The 27,598-nt window shown below is 52.9% G+C and overlaps 2 protein-coding genes and 1 non-coding gene across 12 annotated transcripts; all 3 read right to left on the reverse strand.

Moving 5' to 3' along the window:
- Positions 1-2,522: 2,522 nt before the first annotated feature.
- On the reverse strand, positions 2,523-7,952 carry TGFB1I1 (transforming growth factor beta 1 induced transcript 1). Of its 3 annotated transcripts, none has more exons than XM_059414804.1 (11): positions 7,869-7,952; positions 6,465-6,580; positions 6,291-6,343; positions 6,045-6,187; positions 5,794-5,881; positions 5,563-5,677; positions 5,265-5,459; positions 4,160-4,333; positions 3,857-3,938; positions 3,444-3,592; positions 2,523-3,211 (listed from the first exon to the last, which is right to left on the reverse strand). In XM_059414804.1, the coding sequence occupies exons 1-11, from the start codon at positions 7,879-7,881 to the stop codon at positions 2,945-2,947; spliced, it is 1,395 nt and encodes a 464-aa protein (XP_059270787.1). In that variant the 5' UTR covers positions 7,882-7,952; the 3' UTR covers positions 2,523-2,944. The 3 variants fall into 3 exon arrangements, with proteins under 3 accessions (XP_059270787.1, XP_059270786.1, XP_059270789.1); XM_059414803.1 differs by lacking the exon at positions 7,869-7,952 and adding an exon at positions 7,362-7,383; XM_059414806.1 differs by lacking the exon at positions 7,869-7,952 and adding an exon at positions 6,801-7,008.
- Positions 7,953-9,659: 1,707 nt separating this feature from the next.
- Positions 9,660-16,883, reverse strand: ARMC5 (armadillo repeat containing 5). 8 transcript variants are annotated; one of them, XM_059414809.1, is made up of 7 exons: positions 15,949-16,883; positions 14,880-15,099; positions 13,390-13,497; positions 12,505-13,291; positions 11,491-12,014; positions 10,825-10,957; positions 9,660-10,737 (listed from the first exon to the last, which is right to left on the reverse strand). In XM_059414809.1, the coding sequence occupies exons 1-7, from the start codon at positions 16,171-16,173 to the stop codon at positions 9,918-9,920; spliced, it is 2,817 nt and encodes a 938-aa protein (XP_059270792.1). In that variant the 5' UTR covers positions 16,174-16,883; the 3' UTR covers positions 9,660-9,917. The 8 variants fall into 8 exon arrangements, with proteins under 8 accessions (XP_059270792.1, XP_059270797.1, XP_059270795.1 ...); XM_059414814.1 differs by lacking the exon at positions 15,949-16,883 and adding an exon at positions 14,024-14,502 and having other exon boundaries at positions 14,880-14,965; XM_059414812.1 differs by lacking the exons at positions 14,880-15,099; positions 15,949-16,883 and adding exons at positions 14,024-14,502; positions 14,617-14,871.
- A 9,464-nt stretch (positions 16,884-26,347) lies between these two features.
- Positions 26,348-26,455, reverse strand: LOC132027333 (U6 spliceosomal RNA). Its single transcript, XR_009407123.1, has one exon. It is a non-coding gene; the product is annotated as a U6 spliceosomal RNA (small nuclear RNA).
- Positions 26,456-27,598: the final 1,143 nt, after the last annotated feature.

Raw genomic sequence — 27,598 nt, forward strand, 5'->3', positions numbered from 1 at the left:
GACCTGACTCATCCCTGGAGTCCTATTGCTCAGCACAGGGCTGAACGGAAGAAGGGAGAGGATTGATAAATAAGAGTACCTCTGTCTTTCTAGGCAAATTGACCAGACTTGGGTGTCGGATTATGACAAGTTAGGTTCATGCCTGAGATGAAGAACAGAAAACAATATTTAGGGGAATATATTTAAGGGAGGCCTTGATTGGGTCCTTTCAGAGCAGATCCGGAGAGTTGGGTGCAAGGACTTTCCTGAGGAGGAAGTGAGGGGAAGTGAGACAAAGAAAGAAGAAAAGCCAATAAAGGGGCATTTTGATTAAAAGGTTGCCACTGTGAATGAACAATCTCGGTGGAGACTCTTTGAGACACTTGGAGAAGGTACCTCAGAATTGGCCCCCTCAGAGCCAGGAAGCAGGAGTATTTATTCACCAATTCCTGTCTCTGAGGTTACAGAACCTCCCCCTCCCACTTCAGGTGTGCTGGGTGCAGGAGCACACTTGTTTCCCCAGAGAGCACCCTCAGACAAAACCTCAGGGAGCAGCTGAGGAGACTCAGCTGGGGAGACTGGGTGTCTGGGAACTGCCTGCATAGGACTTCCCCAACGGGCTCAGTGGATATGGGCGGCACATCCACAGCGTCTGCTTCAGGGGATGATAAATTTGAAGTGCCTGAGAAAAATCCAGGTCCTAGTGTCAGAGGACACATTGGGGTTATAAGTGCTTAGAATCAATATGCCCTCTTTGTGGCCTGCAAAACCCTTGGTGATACAACACCTCATCTCCTACTACTGTCCCCCTTACTCCTCCTAATCCAGGCCTCCCGGCCTTCTTTCCTTTCGTTCGAGATGCCCAGCCCCTTCCTACATCCTGGCCTTTGCACTGGCTGTTTCCTCTTCCCGGAATGCTCTGCTTATGCTGTTTGCCTGGCTGTTTTCGTTCCTCCACCTTCCAAGTCTCAACTCAGATGTTACATATTCACAGAGACTCTCTCGTTAAAAGTAACCCCTTCTTCCCTTTCGCTAACTTAGTTCTCTAGTTCTCCCCTTTCTCACCCTCCTTCCTTCTATTAACAAACATTCACTGAGCACCTACAGCCAGCTAGATAGCTTTCTAGACACTGGAGAGACAATGATCAGCAAAACAAACATGTAATCTGACAGACGAACTCTTAGGAGCTTGCGTTCCAGTTTCAGAAACGGACATAAATAAGCAGCAGATAAACAGCTATTTGCAATAGTGATCGTGCTATGAAGGACTAGGGAAGTGCTATGGATGGAAACAAGGAGAGTGAGCTTTATTTAGGCCTTCGGGAACGTCTCCTTCAGTTCATCACATGTGATGTCATCAGTGTACTTGTCATTTGTCACCTCTACGGGACTTCAGCTCCACGAGGTCAAGAACTATGTCTGCTTGGTTCCCTGTCGTCTCCCCAGCACCTGACAGAGAGCCTGGCATAGTGCATACTCAATCAGTACTTGCTAAAATGAATGAATCGAGACTAGAGACGGCCGGTGGGGGCATCCTCAAGACAGGAAGGTGGTTAGAAGCCAGGATACAAAGTTCTCCAGGGAGACTGTGAGAGGAGAAGAGCAGGAAGCCTGGGAAGACCTAGGGAGAGGAGCTTCAGAGAGGAAAGAATCTGGGAGGGGGGGTGGTTAGGCCAAGATGAGGACAGAGAACACCTCACATTTGTCTTACTCACACGTGCTCTCCTTGGCTACCTGTTCCTCCTCAAGTAGGAAGGGTCTCTGCGAATCCATCATTTCCAGCTTCAAAATCTCCTGCACTTTGGACTCAAGAATCCCAGCCCTCTCCTTAGGGTACTGCAGGGTCCAAAGTGAAGGTTCAGAGGCTCAAAAAGGCTCTGGGCCCTAGGAGTTCAGATGGAGCCTAAACTCCACATCTAAAAATCCCAGGCCCAGCCATTTCTGCTGGGGCTTAGCTCAGGGGTTCCCTCCTCCAGGAAGACCTACTGGACTCCCAGTCTGAGTTAAAAGCCTCCTTCTGGCTCATACAGCCCCCAGTGTTTCCTTTGGTCATGACTCTGACCACCCCAAGTGTCATCCTCTGCTTAGGGGAGAGGCTATGAGTTAGTACAAGTAAGAGCGAAGCTGTGCTTTCGTGCCCAGATTCAGAGAGTGGCCATAAATTGGCACTTCTGCATGGAGCCCCATTCTGGAGGGTCTTTTCAGGAAGGGAGGAAAATCTGAAAACTAGAGAAGGTGACAAGAGTAGGAGGGAGTGGGGGAGGGGAGCTGGAGACAGGTCAATGTTTATTTCAAGGATGCAGGTTGCTGAAGAAGTGGGGAGTGAGGGTGGGAAGTTTCTGTGGGGCCCAGTTTGACCTCCTGTTCTGGCTCCCGACTATCTGTACAATCCAGTGCAGACTCATTGGATGTGTGAGAGACAGCTTGCAAAGGCTGAGGCTACAGGTCCCCCTGAGGCCACAGGGCACGGACCTAGAACGGGCTGCAGCCAGAGCCAGCACGAGAGGCAAGGCATCACCGCGCACAGAGACACCGCACCAGCGTCATGTGGCATGTGTTTTTATGTAGGTAGAAAAAAAAGTGCACAGAACAGTGAGGGTGTGGGGAGCAGGTATGTCCTGGCCTGTCCTCTAGTTAGTGGGACTTGCAAGGGCCCGCCTGCAGTCAGCGGGGTCCCTCAAGGGTGGGAATAAAGTGGAGACCTCAGGTAGGCTGCTTTGCAGTGCAGGACCCACCTATGTGGTCTTGAAATTGGCCGGCCCTTTTGTGAATCTGACCCTAGAGAACTGAAGAGTATAGAATAGAGTACCTCGGGGGCGGGTCTCTCCAGTGGGTGGGGCTTCCCAGGGTGGGCTGGGGAGAGACCCCCGGGCTCAAAGAGCGTGGCCGAGGCCGTGGGGTCTTTTGGGGGAAGGGTGGGGTCATTAGGGCCTTGGTCTCTCGCGGGGCCAAGCCCCGCAGGCGGTCAGCCGAAGAGCTTGACGAAGCAGGGCTGGCAGTAGGGCTTGCCGGCGCGCTCCTGGAAGGAGCCCTTGGTGAGCGGGCGCAGGCAGAAGGTGCAGGTGAAGTGGTCCGGGTGGAAGCGACGGCCCAGGGCCGACACGCAACGGCCGGTCACCGGGAGGCCGCACGTGGCGCACAACGAGCCGCGCCGCGCGTGGAAATGGTTCTCGCACAGCGGGCGGCCCTCGTGCTCGAAGAAGCTGCCTCCCGAGAAGGGGGCGAAGCATTCCTGGGGGAGGGCGGTAGCGATAGGACAGGTCAGCCGCCAAGCCCCAGGCCCAAGCATTCGCTTTAGGAGCTTGATAACCCAACGTGGGAACCCCCCTGCCCACAGCGCCCCGCGACGCGAGGCGCCTGGCCTCGAACACCTGAATCAGTCGCCCGCCCCCGGCTCCAAGCTGGGCTCGCTTGGGTCGCGCTTGGGGTCCTCTCCCCACCCCCCAGCCTCGCGCGGGGCGCACCCTGCAGACGAAGCAGTCCGGGTGCCACAGGGCGCTGAGCGCCGAGATGTAGTTGTCCAGAATGGGGCCTTGGCAGCCCTGGCAGCGCGGCGCGAACAGCTGCAGGAAGTCGCGGCGGCAGTAGGGGCGGCCCTCTCGCTCGTGGAAACCTGGGGCGGACCGAGCAGAAAGAAACAAACCTGCGGGCTGCCCCCGGGCTTGCGAGACCTGACACTGTGGGGCCAGACGAGGGCGGCCAGAATGCGCAGTCGAGAAGGAGGGACCGGGTCTAGGGTGGACGGAGGAGACCGCAGGGGCGCGCGCGGGGGAGAGGGGCCGAGGGCGGGGGACACGTTGTAGGAGGCTGGACCACAGCGGGCTAGGCGGGACCCTGAGCAGACCCGTATCTTTCCAGCCTGGAGCCAAGCTCTCACCCTCATCTCCGAAGGGCTCCCCACAACTGACGCAGCAGAAATGCTCCGGGTGCCAGTGGGTGCCCAAGGCAGTAACCATCTTCTGTGGAGAAGGAACGGGGACACTCAGGGAGGCCCTCCATCCCTTCTACCGTCCCTCTCCCCCCGTGATACTTCCGTGAACGGCTTTAAGGAGGAGTTTGAGGTGCTGGAGACCCAAGTAGGCACTTGGAAGTCAGAGAGAGTGGGCGGAGTCCAAAGGGCCTAGGATGAGGCAAAGGGGCAGGGCTTGGGTGGGGGTGCTCTGGGAAAGGCGGGGCTCACGTGTCTGATGGGTTGATTGCAGAGGCCACATCGTGGGGAAAAGCGCTCAAAGTAGCATTCAGGGCAGAAGGGGGCTCCGTCCTTCTCAAAGAAGCTGCTGCCTCCCAGGGCCATGGAACAGCCGCCGCAAATGAAGTGCTCAGGGTGCCAAGCCCGGCCCAGCGCAGTCACCACCTGGAGTTGGGGGTAAGGCCTGGGTCAGAGTAGCCCTCGGGCTGCCATGTGCCCAGGGAGCCACGGTTGACATGGGACATTTCAAGTTTTCCTTTTTCTTTTTCTCTTTTTACATTTGACTCCCTTGGCTCATTTCTCCCCTCCCTCCCTGAGAGGTGAGGCTGAAGAACCTAATGTTCGAGTCTGTAAGCGACAGATTCAACCCAGGGCTTCCAGCAGCACAGTGCCTAGGGCCCTCAATAATTTTAGGAGCCCATGAAAATGCTGCAATTACTTTAAAATCAGAAGACAAAAATGAGCTAGAAGGAAATGATTTTATGTATAATATTAATATATTCATCTTTACACCAACACAGTCATAAAGCACAATTTAAAAAATATATTTATTTTTAATGGAGGAAGGGGCCCAAGAAGATGAACGTGCCTAGGGCCCACAAGGGTCATAATGCCACCCTGCTTTGCTAAGATTGGAAGTTTTGGAATGGAAGCAGGGCACCAAATATAGCAGGAGGATCTAGGTCAACCACTGGGCACAGTTGTCATCAATAACATCTACTCAGTCCATAAGCCAAGAATAAGAGCTCACAAACCAGATGCTAGTGGAGGAGAAACTGTCCTTGTTGGTGCCGAGAGATGGTGGGTGGTACCAGTAAGACTTTTGTGAAGACTAAGTGAGATGGAGGTTTATAAAGGAGCTAATACAGTGCCTGCACACAGCGGAACCACAATAAATGGTAACTGAGTCAGAATTCTCATCCTGCCACTTACGTGCTGTGTGACTCAGAGCTTTAGTCTCCTCATCTGTAAAATATGAACAACGGTAATACCCACTTCCCAGAGTCATTTATTAAAAGGGAGCAGCACAAAGTCTGGCTCTCCATAAGGATAGGTCCATGGGTCTCTACCTTTCTACTCACAGGGCCCCACTTACTTGCCCAGCAATAGGTTTATTACAGGAGCCACAGAGACCCTTGGTCTGGGTAGGAACACCACGGCGGCTGAGATCAGACTGCAGCAGCCCCAGCATGGTGTCTAGGCTGCCCTTGCTGGCCGGCCCTGGTGAGGATGGGGAGTCCTCATTCACAGAGCTTGGCTCTGGTGGCTGGGCTGACCCAGACGCTGGAAGCTGCGGCAAAGAGGACACGAGAGTTTAGTCAGCAAAGCAGCAGATGTGGAAGGTCCTAAAAAGGGGTTGGGAAGCCACAAATCCACACTGGCCCACACCCCACCTGATTCACATGGTTTTGGACACGGAAATCCGACAGCGAAGCCATCAATCTATCCAACTCCAGGGTGGCGGAGGTTGCTGAAGGCTTTGGGAGAACCGGAGACGGGCTGGGAGGGCTGTGAAGAACACAGTCTGTATCAGCTCTGAGTCCCCCGGAGGAAGGCATGCTGCCCTCCAGTAACGCGGGTGTCCATCACTTCTCTCCCAGCTCTGCCAACTGTGTCAAACTCACAGGCTGGGCCTTTTCTTGTCCTCACATTGGTCCTCCTTCTGTTCCCCTACAGTCTCCTTGCTTGGAGGGAACTGAGACATTATTTCATCTGCAGAGAGGACAGAAGAGCACTGGACATGGAGCTATACTCTACCCCTGCCAGCTGAGACTCGTGTCCCTCTAGCGCTACCCTGCGAAGAGTATACGCCTCAGTCTCTGCCCTTTCCTGCCCATTCCCCATCCCATCAAGGCCTGTCTCTGTAACCTGGTACCTGTGATGTTGAACTGGGTAGCATTAAGTTCCTGAAGCAACCGGTCTAGCTCACAGAGCCCTGTGCCCAAGACACCGCTGGAAGAGGAGAAGGGAGGGGCCGCAGGGGCTGCAGGCTTTGGGGACCGAGGCTTGCAAACCGTACTGCAAAACAGGGTGGGAATCTGTGTTCAGGGGTGGAGAAGGCCAGCCTCCTTACCTGAGTCTCAGCTGGATTCCCCATCTTCCCAGTTCCCAGGCCCCTCACCTGTATAGATGGTCCTTGTCCCCAGAGGCTCCGGAAGACTCCCCAGACCCCGTCTACAGAGAGGACACATGTGTGGGACGATAGGCCTGTACTTTGTCCCACTCAAACAAAATCCCTCTAGCCTTAGCCAAGCTTGGCCCTAGTGTTACCCCAATCCTTAGTATTGGCTCTCACCTGTGGTTGGTGGCCATAGGGCAGGGGAGCTGTGAGAGGCTCTGGGGTCCGCTCTTTTGGAACCCCCGACCTTGGCATGTGTGAGGTGGTGGTCTCCAGGTCAGACAGCAGGGCATCTGCAGGGAACAGGCCGCCAGGGTGAGCCATTGAGAGGTTAAGGTTAGAGCAGAGACAGGGCCTTAAGAGATTAGAGGGTAAGGGTTCCAAGTAGGCTGTAGTTAAGGAGAGCAGAAGCCAGTATTAAGAGCAGAGGTCAGAAATCAGATGCAAAAACACAGGCCAGACCGAGGCAGAGAAGTGGAAGGGCAGCAAGGAATATTTATGGCCAAAACATACCAAATGGCTCATCTTGGGAGTCCTACACGAAAGCCGCCTGATTCTTTCATTCTCTGCATCTTCCCTGATGCAGTCAAAATTGACTCTTTACTCAAGCCAAATCTGGCTTCCCTCCAAATTGCTCAACTGGCTGTACGCCTGGCACCCAACTTTCTGATCGGATGCTCTTTCTGCCCACTGATTCCTGCCCCCTCCTGCCCCTAAACAGGCCCGCCCAGCCCCGGCCCATGTCCAGGCACTGGCTCCCACCGTATTCTCCTCATTGGCAGGTCTGTGGGGACCTGCTTTCTGATGGGCGTATTTTCCACAGGGCCGTTACCCGGCGGGGCAGCACCCACCATCACAGGGTGCCTGAACCCCTTCTCTAGCCCGGAGAGCACAGCCTTCTGTCCCTTTCAATAGACCAGAAGGAGGAGATGCCTGGGTCCTCCTTCCTCCCCCAAGACCCCCCCCCCCCCCAGCTCTCGTTCCCAGATGCAGATCCTTTAGACCCTTTCCTTCCCACAACCTAGAACTCCCTGCGCCTTCACTTATCTCTGAGTACCACAGTGGAGCCCTTACCCTTCCCCGGCATCTTGGCACGCATCCATTTTCTTTCTGTCCCCCAAACACCCGACCCCTCCCATATTCAGGGGCGCACAACTCTTTTCTTCCCCAAACCCTGAGATGGACCTGTTTTCTTCTCCAGAATGTGACGTCATAGTCTGCTTTCCAGACTACCTTCCCAATGCCCGGACCCCAGACCCCTTTGACCCCTCCTTCCCCAGCGCCCCCGAGCCCAGGTGCCCGCGGGTGGGCGCTGCGCCCGCCCGCGCGTTCGTCGGCAGCTCGCGACGGAGCAGCTGAGCGAGGGAAGGAGGGAGCGAGCGGCCGGTCCCGGGAGAGGCAGGAAGGGAGAGGCAGGAAGGGGGACGTGGAGTCGGAAAGGAGGCGCGGGCAGAGACCAGAACCCAGGAGACCCGAGGCGGGGGTGGGGAGACGAGGGGAGGGCGCGGGGTTCCCAGCAGCGCAGAGCGGGTCCGGAGGGCGGTGGGGAGCTGCGGACCAGGGGACCCGAGCCCCACTCACCCAGGTCCTCCATGGCGGGGCGCGGGCGCTCCGCGCGGGGCGAGCAGGGCGGGGGCTGTGTCCGGTGGGGGCGGGGGGCGGGGGGGGCGTCCGGGAGTTGGAGGCCCGGCCGTGACCATGTAAGGAAGCCGGGGCCGGGGGGGGTGGGGCGGGGGGGGGGGGGGGGGGGCAAAGAACGGGAGAACTCGGGGGGGGGGCGTGTACGGGAGGGAGGGCCGCGGCCCACCCGGGCCCAGCCCGCTCGGCTGCTGCCGCGGAGGCAGCCACACCCCAGCCTCGGCCTCCGCCGCCGGGAGCTGGGGCGGCCAGAGCCCGAGTCAGAGAAGCGGCTCTCCCAGGCCAGGATCGGACTCTTAGACACACACTGAGGACCCCAAGCAAACGCGTCCCAAAGCTAGCAACCGGAGTCCTGTGTAGAGTCCTGTGCACTCAGGCCATTCTTGGGATACTTGCTCCAGACAGAATTTTGGGGTTGACGGCAGGAGTAATGGTTCTAAGGATCAGGCAACAGGTTCAGAGACCTTCCGTTAGAGACCCTAACAGGGACATGAACAGAGATCCCAAAGGGCACATCTACCAGAAACAGAGACAGACAGACAGACGCAAGGAACTGTCCCACCCTCTCAGCCAGGACCTTCTCTCTCAGACTTGGAAACAGACATAGACATGGGCACACTGAACTCGGGCCCAAACCCCATGAAGCCTCAGCAGAAACATGCCCAGGCAGCCAGACCACAGCCAGCCTTCAGGACAAAGCCCTTCCTTCCCCGACACTGAGGTAACCCAGACCTGTTCCAAAAGAGCCCTTTCTCGAGATACTGATGAACATAGACACTCGAGACACAGAGTCCAGTCACAGCGGAACCTTCCCTGGCCTGGGACCTTGAGAAGTCAAAGTGGAAATGAACACTTAGATATGTACGGACAGACACAGTAATGTTGCAGCCACTGGACTGTGGGTCTCAATCCACATGAGTCCTGGACTGTGGCCCTCAGGCCAGCAGCAAGCTCAAGCGACCTGGGAAGCTTCTTAAAAATACCGAGGCCCAGGGTATCCTTCCCTCAATCCAGTTCACTGAGGAAGGGCCTAGACATCAACATTTTTAAAAGCTCTCTGGGTGATTCTCATGCACAGCCTGAGGACAGAGAGCTGGACACAGAAGCACAGTGACAGCAAGAGCCAACCTTAGCTCCCCAGACCCAGTCCAGGCACACTCCTCAGTCAGGCTAGTGAGCTGGGATCCAGGTGATAGACAGACCCTGCCCTGAGAGACCAAAGCACAACATAAGCCCTTCCCTTGCCTGAATGCACCCGGGGCTCTGGCTCTCTCGGAGTGAAATTAAGGCAGGACCTGCCTTAGGGACTCCAGGAACACAGCAGGTCCTCCCTTAGGCCAATAGCAGAAGGCTACTTGGCCCAAGAGATGAAAACAGACCCAGACTCTGAAGGCTCAAGATGGGTGAAAGACACTCAGTTAACAGTAATGCCAAGGCCTTGGACATACTTTCCCACACTTACTGCATTCCCTCAGCCCAGCCCCTTCATCCCTGACCAGAGTCTGTGTGTCTAGGTGGGTATTTGTCTGAGCAATGAAGTTGCGTGAGCAGGAAGCAGGCTTCCCCCCACATACTCTATTCTATCCCAGGACTCCAGGAACTTACTTATTAAACTCCTACATGCTCGGGGTAGCCTATACTGAGATACAGCAACCTGAAAAAGATCCTGGTGGATTGGGGGGGGGGGGGGGAGGGGGAGTCCCACAGGAAAGTAAGCAGAGACACCACACAATATGAGTATCCAACCCCGAAGTTTTTAATCTCAACTCTGGAAGGCTAGGCCAGGCCAGGTGCCTGACGCCCTGGGCTGCTCTCCTTCTGCGGGCCGCATACTCCAGCTGTGGCCTGGCCTTCTCACTCCCGCGTCTTCAGCCCGCTGTCCTGGGGCAGAGCTCCATTCTCTCATCAGTCTTTGACGGTAACTTCTGCTCGGCCCCCTCTCGTGCTGCCCGGAAGGAGTCCTCCTTCATAGCCGACCCATCCCAGGGGACATCAACAGTCTACGCTGGAACCCTTGCCCCCCATTTCAACCCCCATCACCACAGCCAGTAAAGCCTCAGTCAGGGGCCCTGCCTCCTCTCCTGCTGCCTCCACAAGCCCCACTAAGGCCAAGGCCCGCTTCCGCGGGCACTGCCCTGGGCCCAGGGTCCAGCGGGCACAATGGGCAACCAACCGGGGCCGGCCCAAGCGGAATACCTCACCCACGGACTCTGGGCCACCATGGGGTCCAAGGTGGATACGGCTCACAGCCTCTTCCAGCTCCTCCTCCAGCCCAGGCAGCAAGAAACGGCCAGCAGCCTCCAGGGCCTCCTCAGCCTCTGAGCCCAGCAGGGGCTGGCCTGGTGGGGGAATTGGCCCCAGGGCCGCCCCACAGCCCCGGCAACCATGCAAGTGATGCAGGATAGGCCGGGCTGCACTGGGTGACAGGCCTCGAAGCGGCACCAGGTCCATCTGGGCTTCGGCAAAGCTGCCGGCTAGCAGAGCCCGGAAGAAAGGTGAGGCAGTAGCTGAGGCAGCGCGCCGGGCAGGGAGCCGTAGGCCCGAGTCCAGCAGGAAGTGCAGGTCAGGGGCTAGGATGGGGGCTGGGCCCAGCAGAGGTTCATAGAGGCAAGGGGATGGGGAATCTAGGTCCAGCGGGACTGGAGATAAAAGGGCTGGAATCGCCGTGGGAGACACCAGGCCTTGGAGGCAGGAAAGGGAGTCTGCAGCAAAGAAGAGGAACAGTGGATGTGGAGCTGGCCGAGTTAGTGCCGAGAGGAGGAGACGGAGGCCACCCTGGTCCAAAAGTAGCCGGCGCCACAGAGAGGGTTTCCTTTGGGAAGAAAGGTGAAAACGGGTGACACTGCAGAATAGCAACTTTGCTCCCCTGACCCCTATGAGACACCCACATCCTCCTCACCGACAGATGAAGGGAAGGGTCAGTGCACAGGCCACACGGTCCTCAGGGCTTCCAGAGAGCAGCAGGTGAGTGAGGGCACCCACTCCAAAGGGTGATTCAGCCTGCACGGTCAAGTTCTGCAGCAACATCTCACCTGCGGAGATGAACAGAGCCGATCAGCTTGAGAGTTGATGTCCCGACTCCAGCAAAAGCCTTAGGGGACGTAAGAGGGGATGACTGCAGGCCCTGGAGAGAAAGGGTCCAGATGCTAGGAAATAGAGGTCAAGGACAAGAACAAAGTGTGACGGTCAGGAAGTGCAGTCGGAACGCAGAAGACAGAGCCCGCCCTTGCAGTGCTGGGAGTAGTGGGAGGTCACGGGGCCTCAGCTGTGGGTTTTCTAATCAGGATGCCCCGTGGGAAGGCAATCAGGACAATGCAGAACCAAGAGCAGAGCAGATGAGATAAAGCAATACAGACAAGCACAATTCTAAGTTGTTGGGGCTACACCTGGTGTTGGGGTATCTGGGCCCCAAGACTTGGGCAGAGGATGGGGCAGAACTTTGCATCCCGGGAGTCCCTCTCCTCCTCCCATGTGCTGGCTGAAGTTGATGGTTAGGCTGGAGAAGGCAGGGAGAGCCATGAGTGGCAAGGTGAGGTTCTCGGTCCAGAACTAGAGGGGGATGGACCTCTTATGGGAGACACACCCAGCTCCCGGTGCTGGCGTCGGGCGGGCCGGGCACGTAGTGTGGGCCAGTCATCTGGAGCAACGCCTAACACAAGCCAGGCACGCAGCAGTGCGGCACCGTAGCTGCGCACGAAGGCCTCGAGACAGGCGGGGTTGCAGGTAAGGCGTGCCAGGATGCGCAGTGCACGTGGGCTCGGTGGGCCCGGCGAGCCTGTCACATAGGCCAGCAGGCCACACAGGGCTGAGCCGGTCACCAATGCCCCACTTGGGTCGGGAGCCTGGGAGAATCGGGACAGTAGCAGCAGCGCTGGCCCCTCACGGCCCCAAGGCTCCTCAGAGGTGGCTGCAGGGCTCCGCCCTGGTGTGCGCGGCGTGCGAGGCGTCCGCAGTGAGGTTGGGCCCAGGGTGGGGCTGGTTGGCTCAGCTGGCTCTGGGGGTGGTGGAGGCGGGGGACATCGCTCAGGGGACCAGTCAGGAGAGATGTCTCCCGGGCCTGCGGCGTAGCCCTCAGAGATCAGCCACGACCTGCAGAGGGAGAAAGGAGAGACTGAACCCAGAGCCAAGGTAATGGAGCAGGGCCAAAAGAGCGGTCATGCAAAAACAGGTGCCTGAAGCCAGGAAGAAGACGTGGGGCCAAGGGGAGATAGGAAAGAAAGAGAAATGGAGGCAAAAAAACACCCAACTCATTTAGCAATTACTGATGCCTATGGGCCAATTATGTGCCAAGCCCAGTATAAGGTACTGGGCACAAACAATGAACAAAACTAAAGTCCCCATCCTCCTAGAATTTATATTCTAGCGAGGGGCAAACAGAACAAAATAAAAAAGGCCCAGTGAACTGTCTGGGTCCCAAAGTTCAGAAGTGCTGGGGTAGAGCCAAGGCCAAAGGTACACCTGGTGGTCTTGCCCAGGGAGAATGAGTCAATAAGAGTCCTACTGAGACCGAGTTGGGGGGGGATGAGGGTAGTGAAGAGCGCCAGAGCCCTGCATCCTCAGCAATCAGGTGGAGACTCGCCTTAGGCTTCGGAAGCTTCCGGCCTCTGCCCTCTCAGGGGTCCGCTCCTCAGGGAAGTCCCAAGAAGCAGCTTCTCTTCCCTCTTCTTCCTCATCACCAGCATCGCCACACAGCTGCCCAGCCAAGAGCGGTACAAGTCCCAGAGCTTGTAGCCGGCCCAGGGCTCCAGTGTCATACAGGAAGCCCACAAGGGCAGCCACGACACGAGGGTGCCAGGCACTGGCACGCGGGTCCCGCAGCAGACCCATCAATAGCTCCAAACCACCTGCATCCCGCAGCCGGGCCCGGTTGATGGCCTCCCGGCACAGCAGGCACACAGCCCGCACCAGGGGCTGCTGGGAGGCTGGGCCAGCTCCATTAGGCCCCCTACGCCGTCGGAGCTCACCTAGTAGTACCTCCACACCACCAGCATTGCCCAGTGCAGGCCGTACAAGGCCTTGGGCACACAAGTTGGCAAGGATCAGGATAGCTGCCTCTCGTACTGCCTTTTTGGGGTGGGAGGCCAAACTGACCAGTGGTCCTAGCCCCCCACCCAGACTTAGCTGCTCAGCACAGGCCCGGGAGCAACCTCGACTCAGCTCCAAGAGTGCACGCACTAGGGCCAAGGTCAGCGCAGGGTCTGGGGCAGCGGCCAGAAGCTCAGCCAGAGGGCGTACTGCCCCCTGCTGTGCCAGGGCCAGGCGGTGCTGGGGTGAGTCCGCCAGGTTGCGGAGGGCACGCACCACACTCTGCAGGCATTGGGAGTCCTGGCAGGCTGTCAGGCTCTCAACGAGCAGAGGAACAGCACCTGGAGAGGGAAGAGGAGGACAAAGAGGAAGCAAGGAGATAACCACGCCCCTCCGCCACCCCAAGCCCCAGCTGACGCCACACTCATAGCCTTCTCACCCGCAGAATGAATGTCCCCACAGCTCTCAGGTTCCATAGCTAAGTTCCCCAGAGCCCGGGCTGTTCGGTTCTGGATGCTGTCTGTCTTCACACATTGAAGAATAGTCACTGCAAGAGAATTTGGCCTCTTGAGGGTCCTACCTCTTCGTGTCTCTCTCATTAATGACCTCAAGAACGTGACCTGAGATTGTCAGGGAAGGCCTTTGGAAGAAGCTAATACCGGATAGGTCTGGAAGGTTAAATGGGTCAATATTTGTTAGGAAGATGGTGGATGCGGATGTTACAGGGCATTTCAGATTTGGAAGCGCCCCTTGCCAAGGCCCAGAATTGAGATCCAGTGTCTGTGCCGGGCCTCAGAATACCAGGCCGAGAGATCAGGCAGGACTGGAATATGAGGGCCCTGGGAACCACACAGGATCTCAAGAGTAGGGCTGCGATGCAGTCTGGCAACCAGATTGAGGAGAACGGATTATAGAGAAGGAACAAGGCAAGGGAAGCAGCAGGAGGCTGTCCCCGTTGTTAAGGTGGGAGAGTGGCCTAAACCGAGTCAGCTCCCAGCACGGCCGTCCCGGGCACCAGTCCCCGAGCACGGATGCGGGAAGGGTGAATGCGGGCGGACTCGGCAGAGATTCACCATGAGGAAGAGCGGCCGATGATGCGCGTCACGCGCTAACAGCAAAGCCAGTAATTTACTGAGGACTTAATGTGCCAGGCCTCCCGCCAAACACGTTGCGGCCGATGCACGGGAGGCCAGGAGTCTGTTCCAGCTCCGGCAGCCGGTGCTCCCCACAGGGCCACTGGGAGGCGCCAACTGGGCTGGTAAACAGAAAAGCCTGTTTTGTCTTTAAGATTTTATTTATTTGAGCGCGCGAGAGAGGGCGAGCAGAAGCGGGGCAAGCAGCCGACGCTCGCGGAGCAGAAAGCCGGTGCGGGGCTCGGATCAGGACCTGAGCCCAAGGCGGGCCGGGCCGACCGAGCCCCCGGGGCCCCGCGTGTTCTCCTCCGTTCGGATTTGTTCTTCTCGCGCTGGTTTTTAGGGACTCGCAGTGCCAGCCCGTCCTGGGACCTCCGGCGGTGGGAGGGCGCGATCCCTCCACAGTGGGTTCTTTCTCCCTGCAGACACAGGACACTTTCCGGCCCCCGGTCGTGGAACGGTCGCCCTCTGCAGGGCCACGCCGTAGGCATTAAGTGTCTGCTATAAACCCTACAACCTCATAAATCACCTACAAGTCACCGCATCACCCCTGGCCTCCACCGGCCCGGATTCGAGGAGGCCATCGACACCCAGGTCCTGGCTGCAACGCTCTGATCTGCTCAGGTTCAGGCGTCATCTCTACAGAAGGCCGGAGGGTTGGAGAGGCACGGGGGTCTCCGCTCGGAAAGGTCCCGCCTTCCCGCGGCACCACGAAGAGCTCAAAACCCCGCCCGGGCCCGGAGCCAGAAGTTGCAGCGCGCGGAACCCTTCCAGGAGAGGAGGGCGGGGCACTTACCCAAAGGGAGGATGCCTCCGAGCCTGCGCACTTCAGCCCGGCACGCCCCTTCCGTACAGCAGTTGGCTAGGATGCTGAGCGCCAAGTCCAGAGTCTTGCGCAGGCGCGCTGGTGGCGAGGGCGCCGACGCCGCCGCAGCGGAGGGGGTAGGGCCCGGCGAAGGGGCGGGGCCAGCAGAAGTCGCTGACTCGACGGACGAGGGGGCGGAGCCGGCGCCAACCTGGGACGGGGCGGGACCCGCTGCAGCCGCTCGCCGTAGCAGAGCGAGAAGGGGGCGGAGCCCGCCGCGCGCCCGGAAGCGCTCGATTCCCCCTGCAGCCTTGACGTGGCGCGTGCGGAGGGCTAAGAGCGCACGGCCCAAGGGTGTCTCGTTGGTAGCTGTGTCCTTTCCCCCACCTAGACCCTCCCCGGCCGCCGCCGTGAGCTGCGCGAGGCAGAACGAGAGCGAGTCCGTGAGGGTCGGTTTCGCAGCCGCCATCTTGGCTCAAGCCTAAGGCTCCGCCCCCCTCCGCGCCGCTCCTCCGGAGGAGCGGAACTGGAGGAGAGGGGCGTGGCCAGGCACCTCCTCTCTGACGCCTTTTAAGTGGCGCCAGCGCAGTTAGTTTGCACGTTGGAAGTCGTAGTTCTCGGTCCCGGGACTCTAGACGGTCGCGGAAGGCACTAGAGAGTAGTGGTTATCTAATCGCTGAGCAAACCCAAGCGCGTGTGGTGCACGCTGGGGTATGTGGTCGGCGCCGGGCCGAGCGCGCCCGCGTTAGGACAGAGGAGGGGTCCAGGGGGCTCGCAGCGGACTGGTGCCTTTGGAGAACCCAGGCATCCGACCTGGGGCCTCAGGACCGTGCGGCTCCAGGGGCCGTGGCTACTCCCCCCCCCCCCCACCCGGCGTGTTCACTACAGCGACCGCCTTTTCCTTCCAGCTCGCTTCCCTGCCCCACAGGGATCTCCCGGCCACCGACGTCCGCGCTGACGGGCTCAGACTCGGAAGCCAGGCCCGCAGGATGAAGCGCCTGACAGCGGCGGCCGATGGGAAGCTCTTGCTCAGTTAGGTGAATGAGAGGGTTAAACCTACCGAGACCGGGCGCTGCCACTTCCTAGAGCGGCATTTCCGGTTCCGGGGCCGGCCCCGGGCCCCACCCCACCCTGGGTGGGGAAAGGCTCGCGGCGACCCTCCCCTTCCGAGCGGCGTGGCTGGCGTCTGGGAGAGCTCTTTCTCGGCTGCGCCGTAGTGCGCGTCGCCGGAAGTGGCGAGGGGAGTCGGAGGGGGCGGGGCGGGGCGGGAGGGGGACGTCCGCATCCTGGGGCGCCCGGAGCTCCGCGCCCCGCCCCGCCGTGTGCACGCCCCAGCCAGCCTCCTGGGAAACAGGCCCGAATGCCGCCGGCGGTCAGGCTCTGGCCCAGGGAGGAAGCCGTTAGCAGGACCAACTGCCTTGCGCTCCCCAAGGCCGCGGAGTGCTGGGAGGTGCGCTGACCGGAGCCCGCTTCCCGGGCCTCTTTCACGCAGAAGTGATGTGGGAAACAGAGGCGGAAGAGAAGTGGTTCCACTTCCTTGCTGCCCGCAGACCCCGGGCAAGCCCGTGAGAGAGGCAGAGGGACGTTCCTCTAGGGACTCGACGGCCTCAGTGTTACTGCTGGGCTGAGGGCCAAGGGCGATCCTAGCTCCACCCACCCCCACCCCCGCCGTGCTCAGGATCCTGTAAATCTATTTTAACATAAAAATTCTTTAGAAACTTCCTTTAGCTCTGTCCCCTAAGATACATGTTAGCAATCGTCCCCCAAGCATATGACCCACTGATCCACATCTTCAGGGCCTCATGTCTAAGCTTCCACTAAACAGTAGTGGTCTTTCCTAGTAACCGCTAGCCCCCGCAGGATCCTGGAATCCTTGTTTCCAAAATACCTGGGAGAGGCTTACACTAGCCCTAACCCTCTCCCAACTTGAAAGTATAGAATGGGCCCTCCTCATGACCCCACGGCAGCTCTTTCTGCTCACAGGTCATGTCCCTGTACTTTAAATAAAACTACCTTTTTGCACCAGACATGTTTCAAGAATTCTTCCTTGGCCATCAGCTTTGAACCCTAACCTCTCCCACACATCAAAAGCAGCCATGCAGGTAAGAATCCCTACTGTTGTTCAGAGTGTGACAAAAGTTTCCAACGTGGCTCAGATCTAGTTAAGCGCTACCAGGTACACACTGGTCAGAGCCTATACCTCTGCCCTGAGTCTGGCCGTTGCTTCAGCCTCAGCTCCAACCCTGTGCAACACCGTGGTTTCCCACTCAGGCCTCCAGCCCTACAAGTTCCATAAGCTCCTGGAGTACAGGGAGGCTTTTGGCTGCCGCTTCAACCTGGTTAAACACCAACAGAGCACATCAGTGAATAGCTCCATACCTGCTGAGTGTGATAAGACTTTCAGCATTAGGTCCATTCTAATCCAGCACCAGCTCACACACAGGGGCAAGAAGCCCTACGGCTATGGGGACTGCAGTAAGAGCTTCAGCCTTAGCTCTTAAGTTTTTGTAGGTCCAGCACTCACACAGGGATGTGCAGCCCTTACTGCTGTGCCTGGTCTGGTGCCAGCTTTGGGCACAGCTTTTATATGCTCAAGTACCAGCATTCACACACTGGAGAGACTCCTTGTAATTGCAATGAATGTGGCAAGAAGTTCACCAAAAGCTCATACTGTCTATGGCACCAGCATACTCATAAATGACTAAGCATTGTGTGGCTTTGGTGAGCACACCCAAATCATTGAGCACCAGTGCATCCACTTGGGTGAACAACCCTATGCCTGCTCAGAATGTGGCGAAAGCTACTACCACAGCTCCGTGCTCCTTAAACACCAGAGCTCGCACACAGGCCAGATGCCCTATAAATGCTCCAGTTGCAGCAAGAGTTTTGTAGACAGTTCAGATCTGCTTCAGCACCAACATACTCACACAAGCCATAAGCCTTACACTTGCAGTGAGTGTGGCAAGAGCTTCACCCGAGTTCCCACCTGCTCATCCACCAGCTGGCCCACAGTGATGAGAAGCCCTGTGTCTGCAATGTGGCATTTACCAGCAGCTCCAGCCTGGGCCAGCACCAATAGATGCAGCAGAGCAGCTGCCCTGCCGTTATCCCTGGCAACTTCCAAACTGGTTCTAACTTTGGTCCAGTCCTCAAGGAGCCTGAGCATCACTAAGTAAATCTTCTTCCTGCTCCTCTAGGGCTGTTGATTCATGAACTGAATCAGGGAAATCCAGGCTGGAAGAATTAGAACAGTAGAGCCTTCAAAGAGCCTTCCTCCAAAAGAAGGCTTAGCCCTGTTTTTCGAGGCCCCAGAGACAGAACCCCAGCTGGAGGCAGTGTTTTGCATGGTAGGAGCTACCCTTGACTGGCCCAGCTGCTTCCAGAGGTAGGAGACCTTTGGCTGCTGCTAACCAGATCCCTTTACAGGCCTAAGGAATGATGGGATTAATCATTCCAAGAGTAACAACTGCCTCCTCCCAGAGGAGTGGAACCAGATGTCGGGCACTCCTGTGAGGAACACAGTTTGTGGGGGGTACCTAACCTCCATAGGGGATCAAAAGGAAGTCTGGGTTCTGGCAGAAGGACCAGAGAATTTGTACCTGGGAATGCTATGTGAACTCTGGGGATGTGACCCCGTGAAAGGACAGTCTTTATGGAGTAAAGCTAGGGCTGGTGGGCCCAGAGCCAAACCAAAGGACCGGGAGACCTGTCTGTTGTGACATTTTTAGGCAGTAACAAATGGCCCAAGGTTTGCCATCTGCCCCTTTCCCTTCTCTAATCCCTTCTGTTGTGGGGTCCCCAGATCCTTTGTCAGATCCCTCCACAGAGAAAAGGTGGTAAAGTTTCACTTGTGCATCTCATAAAGTTCACATTGAAAACTGAATGTGGCTCTTTTGCTTGGGCATTGGAGAGAGTTTCCTAAATAAATGCAATTTTGGGGGGAAAACTTATAGAAGCCAGAGGGAGGCTTCCCAAAGCACTACATCATCTATTCCCAGAGCAGAGTCCAAGCTGTGAGGGACTTCTTTTTCCTTCCCATAACTGCTGTGTTCCTGGGAGAAGCCCCCGCGAGTCTTTATGAGGTTGGAAGAGGCTTAATGCCCACCCTTGTGTAACCTTCCACCATCAGCCCCATGCATGCAGCACACTATCCCCAAATTTTGCCTCCTTTTATCAGGTTTGCTGCATCTGGAATTATATTTAGGTATAATAGGAGTAAAGGAAAGGAATGTGGAGCAACCCCTCTCTCAGCTTCTAACAGAATGTCCAGGTCTCTCTCTTCCTAGCTATGTGAGCTTGGACAGGCCTACCTCTTCTGATCTTAAGTTTCTTCATGTATAATACAGGAATGATGACGGCTGCCTCTCAGCATTGTGTTGAGGATCCATGCGATCATGCTCATGATGGACCTGGGCAAAGGGGTGACTCTAAACCTCAGCTCTCCTATATTCTTCAAGTCTGGAGCATTTTTGCTAGTAGTGTCAGTTAAGGAAAGCACCATACCAGCTTGTGTGCTAGCTCCCCCATAAAGTTACAGAAAAGAGCAAGCAGACTTTGTCCTGGGATAGCTTTGTGTCATGAAGGAGACGGACTCAGGACCGTTAATAACACAGAGTGGACAATCCCGGCAGTGGAGAAAAGAGCTTGCCAGGACCAATCCGCGAGGCTTCACTGAGGTAACATCGGATTAATACTACAAGCTGGGAGCAACATGGGGATGGGCACGGGGACTTCCCTTGATGAGGGGAAGGATTCTTGCTATGTTTCCCATCAGTGGCACTTCAAAGAGCACAAGCTAGGGTCTGAGTCGAAGGCCTGAATCCCCAGCACATGCAGAATTGGCACTCAGTAAATAGTTGTTACCATAGGGTCCTGCTTATACTGCTTACCTGTGTTGGGTCGTTCCTTCTTCAAAGCTCTATTACGTGTGCTACAAAATCTGTAATTGCATACGAATATTAGGTATATGGTAGAGTTAGGCATGGGAGATTTGTTTGCAAATCTTTGGAAGCTAATTTCTCACATTAAGGCAAGAATTTCTGGGCTCCGTCTCCTCTCAAATTGCTATGTGCTAGTAAATCTCTTATCTCCTCCTTTAGGCAATATTTATTTATTTATTTATTTTAGTGTGTCTATTGCTTTTATAATCCTAAAAAGATTAAAGTTGGGGTGTCTGGGTGGCACAGTCTGTTAGGTGTACAACTGTTGGTTTTGACTCAGGTCTGATCTCTGGGTTGTGAGATTGAGACCCACATTGGGCTCTGCACTCAGCAGGGAGTCTGACTGAGTTTCTCTTTCACTTTCCCACTGCCCCTCCCTAGCCCCTCTAAAATAAATATCTTTTTAAAAACATTAAATTCATATGATGATGACTGTTATCCATTTATCCCTCATCTATGGAGAAATTAAAATACATCAGTATTTATTTTAAATGGTTTTTACTACAAGAAGAATAATTGTTTATTTATTTATGTTTAAAAAGATTTTATTTATTTATTTGGCAGACAGAGATGACAAGTAGGCAGAGAGGCAGGCAGAGAAAGAGGGGGAAGCAGGCTCCCCACTGAGCAGAGAGCCGGATGCGGGACTTGATCCCAGGACCCTGAGATCATGACCTGAGCCGAAGGCAGAGGCTTTAACCCACTGAGCCACCCAGGTGCCCCAAGGATAATTGTTTAAATAAACACACATACACAGTAAAATTCAAAACAAAACACACAGTGAAGTTTGCTGTCTCTGGTCTAAGCACTGTGTGTGTGTGTGTGTGTGTGTGTGTGTGTGTGTGCGCGCGCGCGCATATTGACACAATGGACCCAATATTTAAATCAGGAGATTTCACATCCCAACCTAGATTTCTAGTTTGGTGTTTCGGGGAGGAGAGTGGGGAGGTGGGCCAGAAAATAACTCATTCCAGGTGCAGGGTTGAAGTTCCCAGGGCTATTAACTTCGGGTGAATCCTTGGGCAGGGGTAGAGACTAGGGGATCATTCAGAAGCAAGTTAGGGTGTGGTTAGCCAGATCTAAAACATACAGAGAGCGGGGCTCAGGGATTTTCCCGATCGCAGCTCTTCATGGAGAGTGAGAGCGGGAGAAGGGGCAAAGAAGTCCAGGAATAAGACAGACTCCTCTAACGTAGCAGGACACTCCCCTTCCAAAGATTTGCAAACAAATCTCCCCTCTCCTGCTGTCTGATTTTAATCTTAGTGGTATGAAGATTTCTGGGAATGTCTGAGGTAGGTCCTAGGTTAAGGGCTAGAACTCATGGCTTAAGAATCTCTGATTTCTGGGAAATACCCATGGAGCCTGTCTCCCCCCACATGCTGTTCCAAGTCCTGAACATACTGCATCTCTCCTCCTGCTTTAGCCCTTGTGCTGCAGTTGCTCAGAGTTGGAAGGGAGGTGAGGAGTGACAGAGCCTCATTTGGGCCATGACTGTGAAGAACTTGAGGATGGAGAAGCTTCATGAAAGAGTAGTAGCCCTCACTCCTGTTATCATCTCTGAGCACAGTTCTGACCCAGAGGGCTCCCTGTTTCTCCCTAGAGTTAGCTGGAAGATGCCAGGATTGGAATTCCAGCACCCATAGCTCAAGATACCTGCCACCAGAGAATCCCACACTTCTCTCCTGGACCCCACGGGTCCCACCAACACAACTCATTTACCTCTCTCCACCAGTGTAAGTTCTCTGAGCTAACCACAGACCCTAAGTTCCTAGAGGTTCCCTAACTGATAAAGAGAATGTCCTACCATGTGTGATATGTTCTTGTGCTGGAGTGCAAAATCTCCTGCACTGGGGACTGGGCACAGGCTTGCAGACCAGTAGTGGTGGGTAAAGGACTTTAGGGGGGCCCCCAAACTGAAATCTGGAGCTGAGGGGGTGTGCGTACAAACTGGGGGTGGCTGGTGGTCTTAGAAGCATAAAGGCTAGAGACTTGCCTGAACCTGGAAGCGAGGACTGGGAATACTGCTGTGGGGCACACATTGTAGGACGCTGAGGTTTTGAGCAGGACAGACAAAACAGAAGCAGTGTGGCCTACAGGGCTCACTAAAGAACAGACTGTGATCTCTCTATTCTGAGATAGAAGTTTGGTTACAGTCACGCCTGCTCTGACTCTTGGAAGATACATGGAAAACTCCAGGGAGAGACCCCAGAGAACAAAAGCCCCCAAAAACCAGGTTTCACTGAGCCCATCCCCCGCCCACAGGGTGCAGAGCAACTCTGCCCAAACAGGGTTACCTGGGTACCAGCACAGCAGGCTCCTCCCCCAGAAGACAGACTGAAAGATCAAGAGGCTGAGAACCTTAAGGTCCCTATAAAACAGGTGCATCTTGCTTCAGTTGTGGTCAATAATCTGGATTCTGTACATTCCCTCAACCACTCCTCAACAGAACGACTAAGAGGAGGAACTCCCAACACAGGAAAAATTCAGACTATGACCCCTGCCACAGAAATAAAGGATATGGATACAAGCAAGATGTTGGATATAGACTCCAGGGTAACAGTTATGCAGACAATAGCAAGGTTGGAGAAAACCATTAATGGCAATATAGATTCTAAAGGCAGAAGTGAGAGCTGATCTGGCAGAAATTAAAAATACTATCAATGAGATCCAATCTAATCTAAATACTCTAACAGCTAGGGTAAATGAGGCAGAATAAAGAATTAGTCACCTAGAAGACGAACTGATAGAAAAGAAGAATCAGGAGAAGGCTTGCAACAAATAGCTTAGAATCCATGAAAACAGAATTTGAGAAATAAATAATGCCACAAAACATTCCGAGGTGGGAATTATTGGGATCCCTAAGTGGACGGACAAAAAGAGAGGAGTAGAAGACATATTTGACCAGATCCTAGCTGAGAACTTCCCTGATCTGGGGAATGAAATGAGCATTTGTGTTCTAGAGGCAGAGAGAACACTTCCCAAGATCAAGGAGAGCAGACCGATGTCCAGGCATGTTATAGTGAAATTCACAAATCTTAAAACCAGGGAAACCATCTTAAGGGCAGTTAGGGGGAAGAGAATCCTTATGTACAGAGGGCAGGACATTGGAATAACATCAGATCTGTCCACAGAAACCTGGCAAGCCAGAAAGAGCTGGCAAGACATTTCAAAGTGCTAAATAAGATGAACGTGCAGCCAAGAATACTTCACCTGGCAAGGCTGTTAGAATGGGTGGAGACATAAAGAGCTTCCAAGACCAGCAAAAACTGAAAGAAAAGGTGACCACTTGCTGGCCCTGCAAGAAATATTAGGGGAGTTCTAAAAAAGGAGAAAGCCGTCAAGAGTGATACAGATCAGAAATTTACAGAGACAATCTATACAAACAAGGGCCTCACAGGCAACATGATGACAATAAAATCATATCTATCAATAAGCATTCTCAACATGAATGGCCTAAATGCTCCCATGAAATGGCACAGGGTTGCAGATTGGATGAAAAGACAGAACCCATCCATATGCTGTCTACAAGAGACTCGTTTTTGAACCTAAAGATACATCCAGACTGAAAGTAAAGGGAAGGAGAGCCATCTTTCATGCCAACTGACTTCAAAAGAAAGCTGAGTAGTAATTCTCATATCAAACAAACTAGATTTTAAGCTAAAGACTGTAATCAGAGATACAGAAGGACATCATATCATTCTAAATGGTCTATCCAACAAGAAGACCTAACAATTGTAAATATCTATGCCCCCAACATGGGAGCAGCCAACTACAAGCCAACTGTTAACCAAAATAAAGAGACATATTGATAATAATAATATGTTAATTGTAGGAGACCTTAATACTCCACTCTCAGCAACAGATAGATCATCTAAGCAAAAAATAAATAAAGAAACAAGAGCTTTGAATGACACACTGGAGCAGATGGACCTCATAGATATATACAGAATATTCCACCCTAAAGTAGCAGAATACTCATTCTTGAATGCATGTGGAACGTTCTCCAGAATAGACACATACTGGATCACAAATCAGGGCTCAACTGACACTGAAAGACTGAGATTATCCCTTGCATATTCTCAGACCACAATGCTTTCAAACTGAAACTCAATCACAAAAAAAAGTTTGGAAGAAATTCAAACAATTAGAAGTTAAAGACCATCCTTCTCAAGAATGTTTGGATCAACCAGAAAATCAAAGAAGAACTTAAACAATTCATGGAAACCAATGAGAAAGAAAACACATTGGTCCAAAAATTATGGGATGCTCCAAAGGTGGTCCTAAGGGAGAGATACATAGCCATCCAAGCCTCACTCAAAAAATGGAAAAATCCCAAATACACACCTTAAAGAACTGGTTAAACCTAACCCATGCACAAGAAGGGAAATAACTAAGATTAGAGTAGAGATCAATGAAGTAGAAACCAGAAATATAGTAGAACACATCAATGAAACTAGAAGCTGGTTCTTTGAAAGAATTAATAAGATTAATAAACCACTGGCCAGACTTATTAAAAAAAAAAATAGAAAGGATCCAAATCAATAAAATCATGAATGAAATGGGAGAGATCATGACTAAAACCAAGGGAATAGAAACAATCACCCAGAAATTATTATCAACAGCTGTATGCCAATAAGTTAAGCAACCTAGAGGAAATGGATGCATTCCTGGAAACCTATAAACTTCCCAGACTGAAACAGGAAGAAATTGACAACTTGAATAGACCAATATCTGGTAACGAGATTGAAGCAGTGATCAAAAACCTCCCCATGAATAAGAGTCCAGGACCTGACGGATTCCCTAGAGAATTCTACAAAACATTCAAAGAAGAAGTAATATCTATACTCCTGACACTGTTTCAAAAAAATAGAAACTCAAGGAAAACTTCTGAATTTTTTCTATGAGGCCAGCATTACCCTGATCCCAAAAGCAGGCAAATACCCAATCAAAAAGGGAATTACAGACCAATATCCCTGATGAATATGGTTGCTAAAATTCTCAACAGGATCCTAGCTAATAGGATCCAAGAGAACATCAAAAGGATTATATACCAAGACCAGGTGGGATTTATCCCTGGTTTGCAAGGGTGGTTCAACATTCACAAATCAATCAATGTCATAGAACAAATCAATGAAAGAAGAGACAAGAACCACGTGGTCCTCTCAATTGATGCAGAAAAAAATTTTGACAAAATACAGCATGCATTCCTAATGAAAACTCTTTAGATACAGGGATAGAGGCAATATACCTCAACATCATAAAAACCATCTATGAAAAGCCCACAGCAAATATCATTCTCAATGGGGGAAAAACTGAGAACTTTTCCTTTAAGGTCAGGAACATGACAGGAATGCCCATCTCACCATTATTGTTAAACATAGTACTAGAAGTCCTAGCCTCAGCAATCAAACAACAAAAAGAAATAAAATGCATTCAAATTGGCAAAGAAGAATCACACTCTCTCTCTTTGCAGATGACATGATACTTTATGTAGAAAAATAAAAATAAATAAATAGAAAATAAAAATAAAAATAAAAATAAATAAAAAAAATAAAAATAAAAATATAATTTAAAAAATGTGTTCCCTTAAGCCAAAAAAAATTATTATCCCAAAAGTAGCCATCTATAAAGATACTTTAGTTACAAAGTCACAATCACCTGTTTTTGTCTGCTCAGGCTCCTCTACATGTCCAGATCAAATATCTAACAAAGATGATAGACTGGGTGGTCCAGACAACAAAAATTTATTTTATCAGAGTTCTGGAGACTGAAAATTTCAAGATCAAGATGGGTTCAAGATGGGTTCTGGTGAGAGCTCTCCTTCTGGCTAGCAGATAATTGCATTCTTGCTGTGTCTTCATAGGGAGAGAGGGAGAGAAGAAGTAGAAGAAAGAGAAGAAGGGGAAGAAGTGGAGGATGAAGGGGGAGTAGGAGGAGGGAAGGAGGTAGAGGAGGGGGAAGCGGAGGAGAGAGGGAAGGGGAAGGATGGAGAGCTGGAGAGAGAGAGGGAAGGGGGGGAGGAGAAGGAGAGATGAGAAAGGGGGGAGAGGGGGGTAGAGGGAGGAGAAAGGGAGAGAGAGAGAGGAAGAGAAGGTGAGCTCTAGTGTCTTTCTCTTGATATAAGGGCACCACCTGTCAGATTAAGGTCTCACCCTTATGGCATTACTTAGCCTTCATCGCCCCCTTGCCAGCCCCATCTGAAGTAGGGCTTCAGAATCATTCTCTTGCATGTACAGATCAAATATCTATATAATGTATATTATATATATGTATCTATATATAGATACATAATATATAATGTATCATAGTCTTTGACTATATGTACAGTCACTATATTATACTATATGATATAATGTATCATATTCTTGTGTTGGAGGGCCAGTAAATGGTGTATTAAATTAAGAATATGCAGTTTATGATTATGCTGGCACAAGCCACCCACACAGAATCAGTAGATAGTTCTCTCAGCATCCAAGCTCCGACTTCAGGGACCTGAAAACTCCTGGGGTCATTGTTTTTTTTAATATGGAACACTTCATGAATTTGCATGTCATCCTTGCGCAGGGGCCATGCTAATCTTCTCTGTATTGTTCCAATTTTTAGTATGTGTGCTGCTGAAGCAAGCACTCCTGGGGTCATTTTGATTGAAATTTCAGTACACCCATGAAAAGAAAGTAAAGCCACAAGATTTATTACTTACAAATCTCAGACATGGAGGGGCAATCAACTGGGGGAAGGGCAGCCTTCTGTCCTGGGTCATGACCACAGGAGAGAGAGAGCAGGGTAGCACCTATCTAAGCAACCACTGATGTGATTGGACAGAGGTCACTAACTTTTTAAGGGCTCAACTCCAAGTAGCTATTTTAGAAGGTGCCCTGGGAGAAACAAAATGGGAACTTGGGGCAGGAATGCTAAGTTCAGCTCTGAATGTAAACTCCAGACTCTGAATGTGAAGAGGGTTGTCATACAATAAAATGCCCAGGCAGTGACTCAAAATAGCTGTTTTCTCATTATGCACTTCTGACCTGCCAAGAAGCAGGCTGTAGAGTCCACAGAGAGTCCTCAAAGAACATGGGTGCTGGTAGTTAGAAATCAGGTGTGTGTAGAAGTTGGGAAGAGTGAGAGCTTTCAAGAAGGGGACCAATAACCTTGGCTAGCCCACTCAGCTTGATTATGCCATTTCCCAGTTTTAGACCTTTTCTGAAGCTCCATCTGAAACCCCTTCCCCCATCACAGCTCACAAATTCTCCTGACAAGTAAACAACTCCAAGAATCTATTTCCTTTAGGAGGTTTTCTTAAATCTGTCAAATAATACCTTCACCCAGGCTATCCTAGGTTTGTTGATGCAAAACTTACCAACACTTACGCCTTTTACATAATGATGAAGCTGCTTTAGGATTTTGGGTGGACACCGACTCCCACAGAGGGAAATGCACAGCACAATAAGGGAGCCGAAGATACAAGATAATTGTCTATTAAAAGATCTCCCCCCCACAACCACCCCTACTCCCACTGCAAGGTTTATACACACCCTCTCAGCTCCCAACATCTCCCTCCAGGCCTGCTTCTTCTCCACTCTCTTAACAAGCAGGTAGTCTAGCTGATACCCCTTGGTTTCTCTGTTGTTATTATCTGATGGCAGCAATTTCCTTAGAAATGTGGACCTTCTGAGACTCATGGGTGGCTCAGTTGGTTGAGCATCTAACTTTTGGCTTTGACTCAGGTCATGGTGTCAGAGTCATGAGACCAAGCATAGGCGCCAGCTTCCA

This window comes from Mustela nigripes, chromosome 11, assembly GCF_022355385.1.
Source record: "Mustela nigripes isolate SB6536 chromosome 11, MUSNIG.SB6536, whole genome shotgun sequence".
Taxonomy (NCBI): Eukaryota; Metazoa; Chordata; class Mammalia; order Carnivora; family Mustelidae; genus Mustela; species Mustela nigripes.

Bases quoted from the DNA above. Each gene is read 5' to 3' on its own strand.
- TGFB1I1 (XM_059414804.1), bottom strand. The intron at 5,882-6,044 runs GTACCAGGTTAC...TCCTCTCTGCAG, and splicing joins TACCCAGTTCAACATCACAG to ATGAAATAATGTCTCAGTTC. The intron at 3,212-3,443 runs GTGCGCCCCGCG...GCCCTCCCCCAG, and splicing joins CGGACTGCTTCGTCTGCAGG to GAATGCTTCGCCCCCTTCTC.
- ARMC5 (XM_059414807.1), bottom strand. From the start codon at position 15,357: ATGGCGGCTGCGAAACCGACCCTCACGGACTCGCTCTCGTTCTGCCTC. The intron at 12,015-12,504 runs GCGAGTCTCCAC...CTCCCTCTGCAG, and splicing joins GGAAGCTTCCGAAGCCTAAG to GTCGTGGCTGATCTCTGAGG. The intron at 10,738-10,824 runs GTGAGGAGGATG...TTCTTCCCAAAG, and splicing joins ACCCTTCCCTTCATCTGTCG to GAAACCCTCTCTGTGGCGCC.